This window comes from Dioscorea cayenensis, chromosome 15 (genome assembly GCF_009730915.1).
Source record: "Dioscorea cayenensis subsp. rotundata cultivar TDr96_F1 chromosome 15, TDr96_F1_v2_PseudoChromosome.rev07_lg8_w22 25.fasta, whole genome shotgun sequence".
Lineage (NCBI taxonomy): Eukaryota > Viridiplantae > Streptophyta > Magnoliopsida > Dioscoreales > Dioscoreaceae > Dioscorea > Dioscorea cayenensis.
Genome location: NC_052485.1, coordinates 1,934,338 through 1,950,296, shown reverse-complemented (window position 1 = coordinate 1,950,296; position 15,959 = coordinate 1,934,338). Strand labels below are relative to the sequence as shown.

Sequence of the window (15,959 nt, the reverse complement as noted above, 5' to 3'; positions counted from 1 at the left end):
GAATTTTTATAAGTTGTTTGAGATGAATAAGATAGGTTAGGAGAAGATGAAGTTATAACTATGCAACTGTTGAAATATAAAGAATTTGTCTAAAATTACTGTGGATTAATTTATTCTATCATATAGAATAAATGTATATGTAACACTGTATTAATTTATTCATTATAAATTAAAATTGACGAAGGTAATTTGATACACATATTCTTTTTTTATTCTATCATATCTTTGCAACTGAACTGATGGCAAACAATTCCTTGGATTTTTAAGTCTAAAGATTACTTAACAAAAAAAAAAGTTTGGTATTAGTAGAGATCCAGGGAAACTGAACTAATTTTCATCAACAGCAGCATCCCCTCGCTCACATTCTCAAATTTGGAGCATCTTCAAGTTGTCAGCTGGCCAAGTTAGACCAATTTGTTGGGTGACGAGCTATTAAAGCATGAACAAATCCCATGTATGAACAAAGACAATTGTGCCAGATTGACCAATTCAATAGCATCAAGACATCATTTTTACCAAAATTGCTAACTTATATTTGGAAAAGAGAAAAATATCACATGCTAGCATTTCCGGTTCGGGTACAGCTGTGGACTCCACCCTCTTTTTCTCTCTTCTTTTCATCCACAGCCCTCACAGTCCACACTAATTTCCACTCCCTCCAAACGAAGCTGAGCCTTTCATTATCTTGTCTTGTATCACATGGGCTGCAGTATGTGGACTCATCCTGTGTGTTACCTTTGTCCTCGTTCACGAGCTCGCCGCACCAACTCCCACTCGCTTCAAACAAAGTTAGCCTCTCTCATTAGCTGGCTCGGCACGGGGACGCAGCAACTACGGAAATAAATAAAGAGCTTGTGTGGATGCGTGTGGAGGATAAAAAAATAAAGACGCGTGTTGACGAAAGCAGTCGTGAGTGTAGGATTATTTCAAGACTCCGCGGATACATTATACCTGCAGAGAAACTGAATATAAAAGAAGGTTATGAACTATTAGAAGTAGAAGGCGCTCTGGTGAATAAAAAGGCATCTTGATTGTGGTGGAGTGAAGGCCCTGGTTTCTCTCAAAGTGTTTGGGAGCAGGGATTGGTTTTCTTTCTTGTTTTCTTGGTTTTCTAATTCCTGGCATTTAATTCCAGTTGATTTGATACATTTTGGTAAGATTATTCTCTAAACTTGGTTATCATTAGTTCTTAATTTTCCCATTGAATGTTTGAGTGAAGAATTGTAGATCATGCTATTGTTGATGAATCAGTTAATGAAAATTGAGGGTCTGAGACCTCAAACTGTTATTACTCTTGAAATTGCTTGAAGTTAAGACAGTATTGAGTAATTGAATAGAATTGAAGACTGAATTTCTGATTTCATTGGTGAATGATCTGTTCTTATTGACTGTAAGAGCATTGATCTAGATCTGTTTAATTCTCTTGAAGATTTATCCATTACAGACCACAGCCCTGCATAGGAACTTGTCTATTCTCCTCTCCATCAACTCACTTCAGTTAAGGTTATTGCAGGTACGCGCTTTGTGTTTTTTACTGAGCATACATATGAGTTTCATATTGGTGCTTATAGTTTTAATTTTTATTTATAAGGATTTATTGAAACTTAGATTCATATATGATATATCCAAGCCGTTCGACCTAAAAATTGGAATTTTGTTTTGACAGTTTATGTTAGTGTCTGTAATATTAGAACTGAGGTTTTTTGTTTTGTTTGGAATAGAGAGTGTTATAGGCCATACGAAATTTTCCCCTCAATTGTTTTTGTTCTTGAACTGCTGTGCTTATTATTTTAATTTAACCTTTTATTCTATGAATATTGTGCTATAGTTACTTCGATATTATTGTCATATTATAGTCTGCAATCTTCCTCTTCTTCAAGAGGGAAACTTAATGGCCCGTTACTCCTTTTTTGTGGTTTTTGTTTTGCTGTTGGTCCACGGCTAGTGAACATATGTTTTGTTTCTTTAAATTTGCTTTAACTTGAAGTGGTTTATCTATTTAAAAAAAAAAAAAAATTAATGGCTCATCACCAAGCTTGTAATTCCCTGCAATAACTCGAGTTGCCTTTTTATTTTATGACAGACTGAAGTTACAATACTTGCAATTAGAGATCATGAGGTTATAGATTATGTCAATAGTCAACATATTTGCCTTATCATTTTTTTTATTTGTTTGAATTGAATTATTTCAAAATTCTTAAAGATTTTTTTTTTTAATTGTTTCCATTCGGTTATTTTGACTTTTTTTTTTTCCTTATTTAATAGTTTTTAGGAGGTTTGGATTTTGAATTGGGGAGAAGAGGAAGTAAATAGGAATAGAAATGAGAGAGAGAGAGAGAGAGAGAGAGAGAGAGAGAAGGGAGTGTGAATGAGAATAAATAATGTGTATGGTTGATAAAATATAAGAGGAGAGATAAATCAGTGAAAAATGAGAAAAATAAAAAAATTTGTGATAAAAAGACTTATATATTTAATTTAAGGAACAAGAAAAAAAATAGTAGATCAAATAATAATAATTTTTTAATTATAAATTATTTTGACTAGTGTTATTTTCGAGTAAAATATTTCACTTACTTATAAAAATTATTTAATTAATTATTATTTGAATTAGATTATTTTCTAATAATAAGGTGTTATTAATTATTATTAAAATGATTAATATAATTATTATTTAAATTAAATTACTATTTTAATTATTAACTAAGATGGGTAAATTAAACATTTATCCCAAGGGGTGAATAAAGAATGAGCAAGAAGGATTGCTCACTCATACAATCTTCACTCGTTAGGAATCACAAAAATCAAACACCCCTTAGAATGATAGTTGTTTGCTCCATAAGTAGTGTCTTTTATTTGGAAGATAGTAATGTGATGGAAATTCCCATTCCCCCAATATGGGTAATTTTCCTCTAATATGTTTATTACTTCTCTTTTTATATTTAATTAATATAATTAAATTACATATCTTATTTTAATTTATTTAAAAAATTATTAATTAACATTCAATTATTATTTAATTAATATTAAAATTATACCCCATGAGATGCACATTGAAGATAATCGCAATAGATGATTTATATGCTAAGGAGGCTTCCTCTTTCCTTCCTCTTTTGTATTTCTCATCTCATTGTTTCGATCTTCACCCTTGGTGTTCTGGTTGTTTTCAACTTGAATTAACATCGAAATATAAACGGAAATTATCTTTGATATATATTATCAGGTAGATAATGTATTCATATTTCAGAAAGTTCTTTGAAAAAGACAATCTCATGAATTTAATTGAATCAGTATTGAATAAGATAACTATTGGAAATGCTTTAAAAAATTAATCTCGCAAATATATCATTTACAAATTAGCAAATGTTAACTTTAATATATTATGAGATATGATGGTTTATATACATTTTGAAAAGTTTTGAAAAGATATTAACCTCGCAAATTGAATTTGAATTAGAAATTAAAAAAAATTTTACGGATAAGTTTTGAAAGGAAAAAATTTTCATTGCTTTTCAAGTGGCAAATAACTCTCTACTTGAATATATGTATATATATATATAGAGAGAGAGAGAGAGAGAGGGGAAGGATTATATGAAATGGTCAGACCACCTTAGATTATATATCCGTCTAATTATAAATCACCACACCAGTTTAAATAAGTTTTTTAAATGACGTGGATGTTAACATTGTTGATATTTATGTCATCATCCACATTATTTTCTTATAAACCGTATAAATTCATAAATTTTTAAAATCATAAAATCGTGAACCTAAATACTATAAAAATTATACCTAAAATTGTAAAACCAAAACTCTAAATCTTAATCTAAAAACTCTAGACCCTAAATTCTTATCCTTGGGGTTTGTGGGTTAGTATTTATGGTGCATTTGGATGATAGAACAGGAATAAAAAAAGGAATGAGGGTAATGGGGAGAGGATAGAAATGAAAATTGTGTTTGGCTAGAGAGGATTATGCATAATGAACTTAAAAAGTAAGTGGAGGAGATATGAGACAATTACCTTTATATCCTTAAAAAAAAAACAATTATGTATACATGTTTAATAACAATTAAGAATAATTCAGTTAATTAATTATTTTAACTCAATTAATTAGGTTAATTAATTAAGATTATTAATTATGTTAATTAAGTTAATCAATTATTTTATTAATTAGATTAATTAAGTTTAATTAATTATTAATTGTATTAACTGAAATTAATTAAGTCAATTATTTAAGTTAATTAAAGATGGTTAGGTTTTAAGTTAGGATATACAAATAATATTTTTATTTTGAAATGGGCAAAAATGTAATTTTAATTCTCATTAATAAGTATTTTCCGTAATATGTGGGGAATGACCTATGCCTTTGAGAGAGGTAATGAATTCCCCATCTCTCAATGATTACCCTGTTAAGGGTAATTATCGATGACTTTCGGAAGGGGGGTGTTGGTTTAACGTTTATAGGTTTGGAAAAATATTTTTTTTTTCCAAAAAAAAAAGCAAAATAATTCTAATGTCGCAATTTATGATTCGAGGGATGAAAGTTTACGTGGTGTTACCGTTTCATTAAAACCTAATTATATATATAATATTATCAAAATAATAATAAAATAATAATCTATAAATACTATTAAAGTAGATGTATAATCCATTCCGAGAGCTTTTCAAAGAACAATTTTAATTTTTTATTATAATATTTAAGTTTGTATTTATAATATTTATAATAATATTAATAATTGAGAAACATTAATTACACCTGATTATTTATGTAATAAATGTCCGTAAGATTTTTAAAATTAAGGTATTAATAAATTTCATGGTGGGAGTTATTTAATCATATTATTTTATATATGATATTGTCTCAAAACTTCTCACAAAATTTTAAAAACTCCAATGCGAAATGCCTAGTCTAGTAGATGTATAATTTGGTTCAAGATCATTTCAAGGAACACTTAATTTTATTTAAAAATTTAAGTTTTTATTTATATTATTTATTATATTAATAATTGAAACACATTGATCATATTTAATTATTTATGTAATAAATGTTCATAAAGCCTTTGAAATTCAAGGTATAAATAGTTTCTATTGTAAGAGTTGGTTAATCATATTATTTTATATATGATATTGTTTTAGAACTCAAAATTTTAAAAATTGATGTGAATCGGGGGAATGCCTAGTAATAATAATAATTAATGACAATTGGTTTTATTTAAAAACTCAAAAAGACAACATTTGCCGTATAAACTAGATTTAATATATTATAAGTTAGAGTAATATATCCATATTTTGAAAAATAATTATATTTCTTAATATATTAATATTATAAATGTTTTAAATATTATATTATATTATATATATATTAAAAAAAAGTTTGAATGGAAAATTTCTTTTCTTTGCTTGGCACTTGGTATACAATTCTTTACTCTAATATATATACATATGTATGTATATATGATCAAATTAATAGTTAAATATAGGAAAAAATTACAATTTATTCTTATTAACAAAAAAACTTCAAAACGCGACTGTTAAAAATATATATGCATCGTTTATCATAATTGTTTGATTGTTGCATAAAATCCTTCCACACTTCATATTTAGAAGAAAGTTTTGGTAATTTATAAAAAAATAGAAGACAAAATGATTGTGTTATTGGAAAAAGGAAAGTCTATTCATTCAGGAAGAGCATCTCAATAATATTGGTTATTGATTTATTTTGAAAGCATGGAACCTCTACTATATGAAAAATTATTTTAAAATATTAATTTCAAATTATTACTAAACAATTTAGATTGAGCTTCCTATTTATAGGAAAAATTGTTATATTGAAAATAGGATAAAAATAAAATAATGTATTTGTCAACTTTAAAAATATATTAATTTTAGAAATTAATTCATTTGAAATATTTTTTTAAAAATAATATTATATTATAAATATTTTAACTTTAGGTTTTAGCTTAAATGATTAGCCAATATCTTTGAGTTGTCTTGTTTTTGTGTTTTTTTTAGTTAGATTATTTAAAAACTTTTATTCTTTTTATTTGGTCCTTTGGGCTTTTCTCCTTGTTTTTTTTTGTTTTTATTCTTAAAAATTATCTCTATCAAGCCACCCTTACACTTTGGGGTTTCCGTATAACCATTTCGGAGTAGCCAAAGCGCAATGAAAATATTGCATGTTGCCTTGTGTCTTAGAGCATATACGTTGTTGGATTTTGGCCTTACCAACACAATGTTTGCCTTTTTATTATACACAAAATATTCATTATGTATATATATATATATATATATTTATTTATTTATTTTTAATTTGCTTTTCTTTCTAAGAAGCATTATTTATATATAGAAATAGGCTAGAGATTAAAGTAAAATTTTAATTAAATTATGCGAACCAATTAGTTTTTTTTTTAATTTAAGATATTCAATTAATTGGGACATTTATAAAGAAACAGGAGTATTATAGCATCCAATCTGTATCCTCTTGAAGGAAAGTTAGTGACTTGTCACCAGGCTTCTCTTTCTTTACATTATAACTTAATTGAGTTGCCTTGTCATTTTAGAATATTTGTGTAGATGTTCCCTGATGTAGTTATCTGAGTTGAATTATCACCTCTGCAATTAGAGTTCATTAGGTTAGTCCACATTTTTTTTTTCTGTGAGTAATGTTTTTAAACTATGACTAATCTTCTCTGGTTGGTAGTTTTTTCAAAAGCCTAATATCTCTCTGTTGCTTGAGATGCTCGAGCTTCTCATCGATTTCTTTAAGTTTTTTATTTTTCTTAATCGATAAATTAGCAAAGCGTTCTATAGAATTATAGCAAAATTCTCTACAAGCATGAATATTGTTTAAAATAAGATAAGAACTGTCACACAATAAATTTAATTGAGGATCTTTAGAGTAATAATGGATATTATCTTAAGCAAGTTTATTTTGCACATACTTTAACTCTAAATCTAAGTACTCAAGGGGTTTTGACATGGGAACTTTGGTTCGTGTTCTCTCGGATAAGGTGCAGTGAGCTCTGTATTAAAGATAAGAAGTAACGGGACTAGGCCAAGCCTCTTACCAGTAGTTAGTCACTCCGGTATCCTTATATGAACTATAAACCTTAGTTCAAACTATCAAGCTATGTACATATATACTGCCTGTCGGACTGGCAGAACTAGGTATCGAGCAACAGTGTAGTCCAGTTATTTAGCAAACCAGCCGGTTGAATAAGTACTAGGTAGACCCGAGTTTCTAATTTATTCAATTTTTTAATCCAAAACACTTAAGGCCTAAATAAGAATTTAACTATTAATGATTGGTTTCCATAACAAATTTTTCATTGCGCAACTATTCTCCATTCCTTTGTTGGATGTATTTCACCATTCACACATTGCACATTAAATAAATAAATAATAATAAAATAAATTCCACATTCATTATCTTAATCTCGATGAAAACTTTTGACTCCAATTTTTTTATGGCATTCTTCCATCCTTGTTTAACCTATGACTATAAATAAGTTTATTTCTTATTTTCGGTAGCTTTAAGGTTTAGGTATATTTTTTTTTTTAAAGGTGGATAAACAACTTCAATTAAAAAAGATTTTTTTTCATTTTTATTTATTAAAACAAAATTATAATTTATATTTTTAGGAAAATTAATAAAAGAGATTTTATAGAAAAGACATTTAAATTTTTAAATCTTTGGCAGGTTTTGAAATTAAAAATTTTAAAAAGATTTTGGTGTTACCTTGTTCTGTTAAAATTTTGTTAGATCACTATTCCAGATATATTGTTATTTCCAAATTGCTAATATAGTATTTTTAGACAATGGGTAAATTTGACTTTACTGTTTTTAATTTTGTCTTTGAGTTTGCTATTAATGCAAGAGTGAACACACTTAGCTTATATTTCTATTTATATTCCAATTTTATAATTATTAGTTATATATATATTATTTGATTGTTATAAAATATGTTTATAATTTTATGTTTTTATTCATATATATATATATATATATATCCGGTGAAGTTGAAACCAATCAACTTGTAACCCAGATGTGATTTGGGTTTACTTCCTCATCAGTTTTAAAAACATTGTTTGTGAGAAGATGGATTAACTAATGGTAAACATTTTTTAAATAGAAAAACAAAAAAACTAATGGTAAACATTAATTGTTGTCTTATCATTTTTAAAATTAAATTATTTAAAAATTCTTAAAATTTTATACTATTTTTATAATAATTAACCACCAACTAAGTTGGAATTTAGTTGTTTTTTTTTTTCTTTTGTAACTTTCACCTTGCTTTTTAGTTTTAAAAATGTATCCATCAATTATTTATATACGTGATTTATCCAATAATTTTTTTTATTCTCATCATTCCTCGCCATTAGAGTTAGGATTTACATTTTTTAACAATACCCATATCATCTCTTTGGCCAAGCCAAGGAGCAGTGCAAAATATTGCATGTTATCTCGTGCCTCGGATCGTGTAATGTTGTAAATAGAGTCTGGATTTTGACCCACCAACGGCAGGCAGACCAGAGAGAGTGATACACCTCATGACCAAAGAGACATCTTCTTTGTCTCTTTGACGCGTTGTTAGTGTGTTTTTGTTGTCGATGCGAATATATATATATAGAGAGTTTATAAACATTTGTACCCATCATAAAACATAATCCTTAATAGCTCATTTTGAAAATATACGTTATTATATAACAAATTATTTTCTAAAACAGAAAAAGTTCAAAAACTTGACATTTCCTCTTTGTGCATGCATGGTTGCGGGTTGCCAGAGAATGGACTGGTTAATTAATATCATTTCCGCGTTTGACACTCAAGCATTTGCCTTCATTAGAGAACACATTGGCTACCTTTGGTACTACAAAAGCAACATTGGCAAGTTGGAGGTTAAATTTAGAGAACTAGATGCTCGTCGGGAAGATATCCAAAGAAGAGTTGATACAGCGAAACGTAAGAGAGCTGAAGAGGAAGTCAGTGAAATTAAAAATTGGTTCGAGGAAGTAAAAAGAATGAAACGAGAGGTGGAGAGAATCAGAGATGATTTAGCTTCCGAGATCTCCACCAATTACTTTCTAAACATAAAGTTGCACTACAAACTCGGAAGAGATGCTGCTAATCATATAAAAACCATTGATGATGATCTTCGAAGTCGCAATTTTGATATAGTGTCTCACGAGCGTCCACCCCCAAGCACTACAACTTCTCTGTTGTATAATGAAGATTACCTGATTTTCGATTCAAGGGAGTCACATGTGAGGAAAATACTTGAAGCACTGAAGAATGAAGCTGTGCACTCAATTGGGCTTTGGGGCATGGGAGGAGTGGGAAAGACGATGTTAGTCAAAGACGCCGCGAAGCAAGCCAAGGAGCAGAGCTTGTTTGGTGAGGTGGTGATGGTGACCATATCACAAAACATTGATCTGAAGAGAATTCAAACTGAGATAGCAGAGTGTTTGGGTTTTAAATTAGAGGAAGAAAGTCTAGAAGTAAGAGCTTTCAAACTTGCAGACAGATTAACGACTACAAGAAACAAAGTATTGGTGATATTAGATGATTTATGGGAGCAGTTGGATCTGTCAAAGGTTGGGATTCGACTTCCAGAGATGGCTACCACTTGCAAATTGGTGATCACAACAAGAAACAAATATGTCTGTGAAAGAATGAGTTGCCAAGAGATAGTTGAGTTGAATAAATTATCAGATGAAGAATCTTGGAGTCTATTCAAGAGAAGAGCAGGGGATGCAGTAGAATCTTCCACAATAAGGGAATTGGCATGGAATGTGATGAGAGAGTGCGCTGGTCTGCCTATGGCACTGGTGGTTCTTGGCACAGCACTAAAGGGTAAGAGACCTGTGATTTGGGAGGTAGTGTTGATGCAGCTAAAAAGGGTGAAGACGGTGGATCTCGAAGGCGTGAGTAAAAAACTTTTTCATTCCATCAAAGTAAGTTTCGATTTCTTAGAGAGTAAGGCAGCCAAGTCTTGCTTCTTGCACTGTTGTCTCTACCCTGAAGATACAAATATTCCTAAAGATGAACTGATGCATATGATGGTAGGAGGGGGCCTCTTGGCTGATGTTGAAACTCTAAACGAAGCACAGAGCAGAGTGGATCTACTGCTTGACTATCTAAAAGCTTGTGGTTTGCTTCTTCAAGGTTGGCATGAAGACTTTGTAAGAATGCATGATGTTGTTAGGGATGTGGCGATACAGATCGGTGATGCGGCAGATCATGCGTTCTATGTAAGAGCTGGGCAAGGCTTGACAGAGTGGCCAAGAACTACTGAGAGTGAGATGCGAAGGCTTTCATTGATGAACACTGATATCAAAGATCTTCCTCCTGATCCAATGCAATATCCAAAACTTGAGATGTTGATCCTGAGACTCAACAAAAGGTTATCAAGCATCCCAGAAATGTTCTTCCAACATATGGGATCTCTGATGGTTCTTGACTTGAGTCAAACCGGTATTAAATCGCTGCCAGAATCATTCTCTTGTCTCATTAATCTCAGAGCATTGAACCTGGAATATTGTCATTATCTAAAAGATATATCTCACATTAAAGGGTTGAAGAAGCTTGAAATACTTATTCTGAATAATGCTCAAGTGTCCATTGCTCCAGAAGGTCTAGAATGGGCACAAAATCTGAGGTGTGTTCATTTGTATACTGGAGGCTCACCTTCCCTTACTTATTATTTTTCCAACGAATTGCCAAGATTTCCACGGCTAGAACAATTGTTCCTAGGCGAGTTTGTAGGTAGCTTTCAAGAGTTGATTAGCTCGAGGCATTTAACTCACGTATTCATCATGGATGGGCTGGATTTCGATGATTCCTTCTTGTCACAGGAGGAGCTAGTCTCACTAGATTCTTGGGCTGATCGACTTCTAGAATTTGGCCTTTCTTTTCTCCAAGGTGAGGCATGCCATCTGCCTTTAACCATTCATAGAAGATCTCTCAAACTGAGGGGAACCAAGAAGCCCTTGGCTGTTTGGGTCAAGAAGTTACTTGAAAAAACAACAGCGTTGAAATTAGTACAATTTCAGGAAACTGAACTGATTTCCATGAACAGCGATATCCCACCGCTCGTGTTTTCAAGTTTGAAGTGTCTTGAAGTTGTCAACTGGCCAAAGTTGACCAAGTTGTTGGGCGATGAGTTATCGTTGCATGAAGAAATCCCACTTAGCCAACTCCATGAATTGGTCATGGACAATTGTCCTAGGTTGACCAAGTTAATACCATCCAGACTTTGTCAGCGAAATCTGCGGGAACTATGGAGACTAAAAGTTATGAATTGCCCTATGATGTTGGAACTGTTCCCATGTGATCAAGGAGCCCATGACATAATTGAATTGCTACCAACACTGAAGGATCTCTATTTAATAGGCCTCCGGAGTCTACAGAATGCATTACAACCATTCCAATGCCTACCAAACTTGAAGGATTTGTACATCTGTGATTGTGGAGTGAGATATGTAGTTTCATCTGAGATGGAGACAGTGGCAATATTGGCAGATCCTTTTCCAGCACTAGAGAATCTTGATATCAGATATTGCCCAGAGATGATTGGGATGATCTTTCCTCGTCCTTCTTCTTCGCAAACCCGGTGCTATTTCCAGGTGCTAAGAGAACTCAGGATCTGGTCTTGTCCAAGACTAACGCATCTTCTCTCCTGCAAGCAAGCAATAAGCATGCAACATTTGAGTGAGCTTGATATAGTAGATTGTGATGCATTGGAGGCTGTGGTGATTTCCACAGAGAATATAGTGGAAGCATCTGCAAGCACATCCACACATGTTGTTGATAGTGAATCTTACAATAGCCCTTTTCCTAATTTGAAAGAACTCTTCCTGAATAATTTGCCTCAACTCACTGCCTTCTGTCACCCCACAGCACTCCCGATTGACTGGTTACATCTTACACATTCAGGCATAATAGAATGCCCAAAACTACAGCATCCTTTGTTCGGACCCCGTACACCTGCCCATGAACTAGTGAAAGACACAAGGTAAGAGCATCCAACATCCCCTCTCATCTCAATCTTTGCTAAAATTCCATGTCTTCATTTGATTTCCTTCAGCATTTAGATCACAAGTGACAAATTTGTGTTAAAAAAATTAAAAATAAAAAATGATAGGTTTAACCATTTTGGACCTCATTGATGATGAAAGGTCAGATTTGATCAATGTGAAGTGCTAATTGCTTTTTGGAGGATAGCTGGGCTATTCTCGGGGTCTGGTCTTGTTTTGTATTGCTTGTTTCACTGCTTGTGGGGCAAGGGTGTTGCTTTTGTTTTTGAGGGGTCTAGTGTGGTTGTTTGTGGTTTGTTTTCTGTTCTCTGTTTTTCATTGGAAGTGGTTTATCCATTTTTTTATTCTAATTGCTTTTATTATCTTCTAACCTGTACTTTGATTAATTAACAATGTTGTATTTTTTTTCTTTTTTAATGTTTTTTTTTTTTACTTTCGTCCTCAATACTTACGTGGCAATGAACAATAAGATATTTTAAATATTTGTTAGTTGTAAGCATCAAGCAATAATTTCATATTGAATGCCTCAGTGAAGAAGAGGAAGGAGAGACAGATGATGCAGCCATGTTGGACCTCATTGATGATGAAAGGTCAGATTTGATCTATGTGAAGTGCTAATTGCTTTTATTATCTTCTAACCTATACTTAGATTAAATACCAATGTTGTATTTTTTTTCTTTTTTAATGTTTCATTTTATACTTTCGTCCTGAATACTTACATGGAAATGAAATAAGCAATTATTAATCATAAGATATTTTAAATATTTGTTAGTTGTAAGCATCAAACAATAATTTCATATTGAATGCCTCAGTGAAGGAGAGGAAGGAGAGACAGATGATGCAGAAGGAGAAGAAGAAGAGACAGATAATGCAGAAGAAGAATAAAAAGAGGGAGGTGATTCGGAAGTAGAGATAGATGATAACGAGGAGAGGAAGACGAGACAGAAGAGGAATTAGAAGAGACAGATGAAGAAGAAGAAAAAGAGGAAGGTGATTCGGAATCTGATCGGCAGCTTGAAGGATAAAGGACACTTAACTGCTATGAATGGTAAAAACAGTGTCTCTATTCAATTTATAAAATGACATTATGTGATTGATAAGCATAACTCTTTCAAGTTGCATAGTTTTGAGTTTTCACGGTCTCAATGACTTCTCAATTTCGAGTTGATGCTTACAACCATTCCTTGATGTCAGGTAGTTGTGCACCTACACAAAGTAAGAAATCACTTATTAATAAGTAAAACATGCAACTGATTTAGATATCGATTACAGTGCAACAGGAAATACAGAATTAAAAAAATAACTTAAAATTGCTTTTACTATCAAACTAGTTAACAATGAGGATTCATTAGCAAATTTTCCCACAACACAATATAACTAGAAACAGATGCTCATAAAACAACATTTAGCATTCTAGACCTGATCCCCTCCTTTTCATAATTAGTGAAAATTTGTTCATAGAGCTCTTCTTTTTCTCTCCTCCAGTATAGCATTGGTTATGTTGAAGAAGCTCACTCTCAAAAAATATCCTTAGATACTGTAATTATTCTCATAAATTGTGCGATTGTGGAGGATAAAGAGAAACCATCATCATCAACATCAAATTTGCAAGGCCTTGGAAACGTCAACAGCGTTTCCATCCAAAACTGACATAATAAATCTTCTTGTTGAAACAAGCAGGTGGAATGCAACAACTGGAAGTACTGAGATTATGCAGACTCGGCAGCTTGGTCCCTTGACCTCAGAAGTAATTGGATTGCTTGTAATGTAAATGGAGGCAATTTTGATCACAGTGGCAATTCAGATTCTTGTTGTGTTTACTTGTGTGGTCGTTTGGTTTGGTTGTGCCTTGTTTCAAATTTCTACTGGTGTTCGGCTACTGATGGTTACTTAGTTTTGTTTATTTGTGTTTTGCTGCTTCTGATGAAAAAAGTTACTATTGAAATGGGTTTGGGCTAAACTTTCTTCAATTGTGCCTGTGAAGATAACTGCTCATCCCAAAACTCCGCAATCTGGTCGTAACTGGCTCTCTGTTGCTCGAGATGATAGACTTCAACCTGAAACATCTCCCCTTATCCAAGGTCCCGCCTTGGATAAATTGAAAGCTTCGGTTTCAGTGATCATCAATAGATTGATTACGAAATTTTTTGGAAAATATCAAGTTGGTTTTATCGAACCAATGGAAACAATGGGGAGAAGTTCAGATCATGGATTTTCCAAATGGGTTTTTTCTCTTTCGTTGCAGCTCCCATGAAGCAATGCAGTTGATTCTGTTCGATGGTCCTGGACTGTGAACGGACTCGTACTTCAGCTTTTCCCCTGGCAGCCAAATTTTCAACCCGTTACTGCGAAGTTATCTAATGCAGCTATTTGGGTGCAAATCCATCATTTACCAATTGAATGGTGGGAAGATGAGATCCTAGAAGACATTGCTAGCAAGATTGGCCGTGTTCTTAAGGTAGATGAGCAAACTTCATCTCTAAATCGGGCTAGATACGCACGGTGAATTTTTTTTATCTATGAGGGGTTTTTGGATTGGAGATGAAGATGAAGATAAGGTCTTCATTGATGTTCATTATGAAAGACTCCCAACGTTTTGTTACCGCTGTGGGATGATAGGCCATGGGGCGAGGCCAGTTGTAACCGACTACCGGCGAATTCTCTGCAACCATCCTCAAACTCTGAGCTTGGTTCTGGTTTAAGGGTTGGACGGCAGATGAATCCCTCGCAGGTAGTCAAAAGGAGGCAGCTAAGCAGCCTGGGCTGGAGAAGTCCACTAATTCAGAATCCATATCTCCAGATTTAGATTTTGGTTCATCATGGCTGGTGGCTTCCCGGCGTCGCTCGGGCCGACGCCGTGGTGGCTTACACAGATCTCACGTGAGCAGCACGTGTCTCAGCACCTTCAGACCGTTGAAGCTGATGCCTCTGTTCACATCATGTGGGAGGACGGGGTGGAAGTCTCTCCTCAAACGTCTTTTCGGGTTCTCGAGCAAATCAAAACTACTGGTCCTACTTTTAGTGTGTACAATATTGGCAAATTGCATCATGTCCACAAAGCAGGCGTGTGAGCACGATTATTTCAAGACTCCGCGGATACATTATTATACCTGCAGAGAAACTGAATAAAAAAAAAGGCTACGAAGAAGAAAAAGGCGTCTTGATTGTGGTGGAGCAAAGGCCCTGGTTTCTCTCACAGTGTTTGGGAGCAGGGATTGGTTTTCTTTCTTGTGTTCTCTTGGTTTTCTAATTCCTGGCATTTAATTCCAGTTGATTTGATACATTTTGGTGAGATTAGTCTGCAATCTTCCTCTTCTTGAAGAGGGAAAATTAATGGCCCATCACCAAGCTTGTTTTTCCCTGCAATAGCTCAAGTTGAGTTGTCTTTTTATTTTATGACACACTGAAGTTAAGCATGGAATCCAATCCCTCTTCATACTCTCCTTACACACCTCTAACGCAGCATCAAAATCCCCTCCCAGACAAAGATAATGCATCAATGTGAAATATATAACAGCTGCTATCAGTGGTGCACCACCTGCTTATCATTTCTTTGTAGAGCTTCTTGGATTCCTCCAAATTCCCCTCCTTTGCAAAACCATATATCATGTGTCCATAAGTCACCCAATTTGGCTTCATCCCATTTTGAATACTGACATTGTATATGCTCAGCGCTCCTGGATGGGAATCATCTCTGCTTCATCAGTTTGCAGTACCTTATAAGGAACATCATCAAAGCGCTGGTCTTTATACAGGCCGGAGAGCCAGTGGGTGAAAGTGGTTAGATTGGGCTTGATGTTCTTACGGAGCATTTCGTCGAGCACTGAGAAGACAGAGAGAGAGAGAGAGAGAGTAGCCTGCTTCACAGAACCACTTGATAATGGTGTTTTAGATTTCCAGATTGGTCATGATGTTGTATTGAACG

General features: G+C 33.1%; 2 protein-coding genes across 5 annotated transcripts; both read left to right on the top strand.

Moving 5' to 3' along the window:
* Positions 1-15,959, top strand: part of LOC120278033 (probable disease resistance protein At4g27220) — a 73,538-nt gene that overhangs the window by 41,723 nt on the left and 15,856 nt on the right.
* On the top strand, positions 884-14,903 carry LOC120278034 (probable disease resistance protein At4g27220). 5 transcript variants are annotated; one of them, XR_005541543.1, is made up of 6 exons: positions 885-1,153; positions 1,445-1,513; positions 8,783-12,012; positions 12,565-12,624; positions 12,847-13,082; positions 13,715-14,903. XR_005541543.1 is itself a non-coding variant. In XM_039284928.1 (5 exons), the coding sequence occupies exons 3-5, from the start codon at positions 8,786-8,788 to the stop codon at positions 12,917-12,919; spliced, it is 3,360 nt and encodes a 1,119-aa protein (XP_039140862.1). In that variant the 5' UTR covers positions 885-1,153; positions 1,445-1,513; positions 8,783-8,785; the 3' UTR covers positions 12,920-13,705. The 5 variants fall into 5 exon arrangements, 1 of the variants encoding a protein (XP_039140862.1); XR_005541544.1 differs by having other exon boundaries at positions 13,712-14,903; XR_005541545.1 differs by having other exon boundaries at positions 1,430-1,513.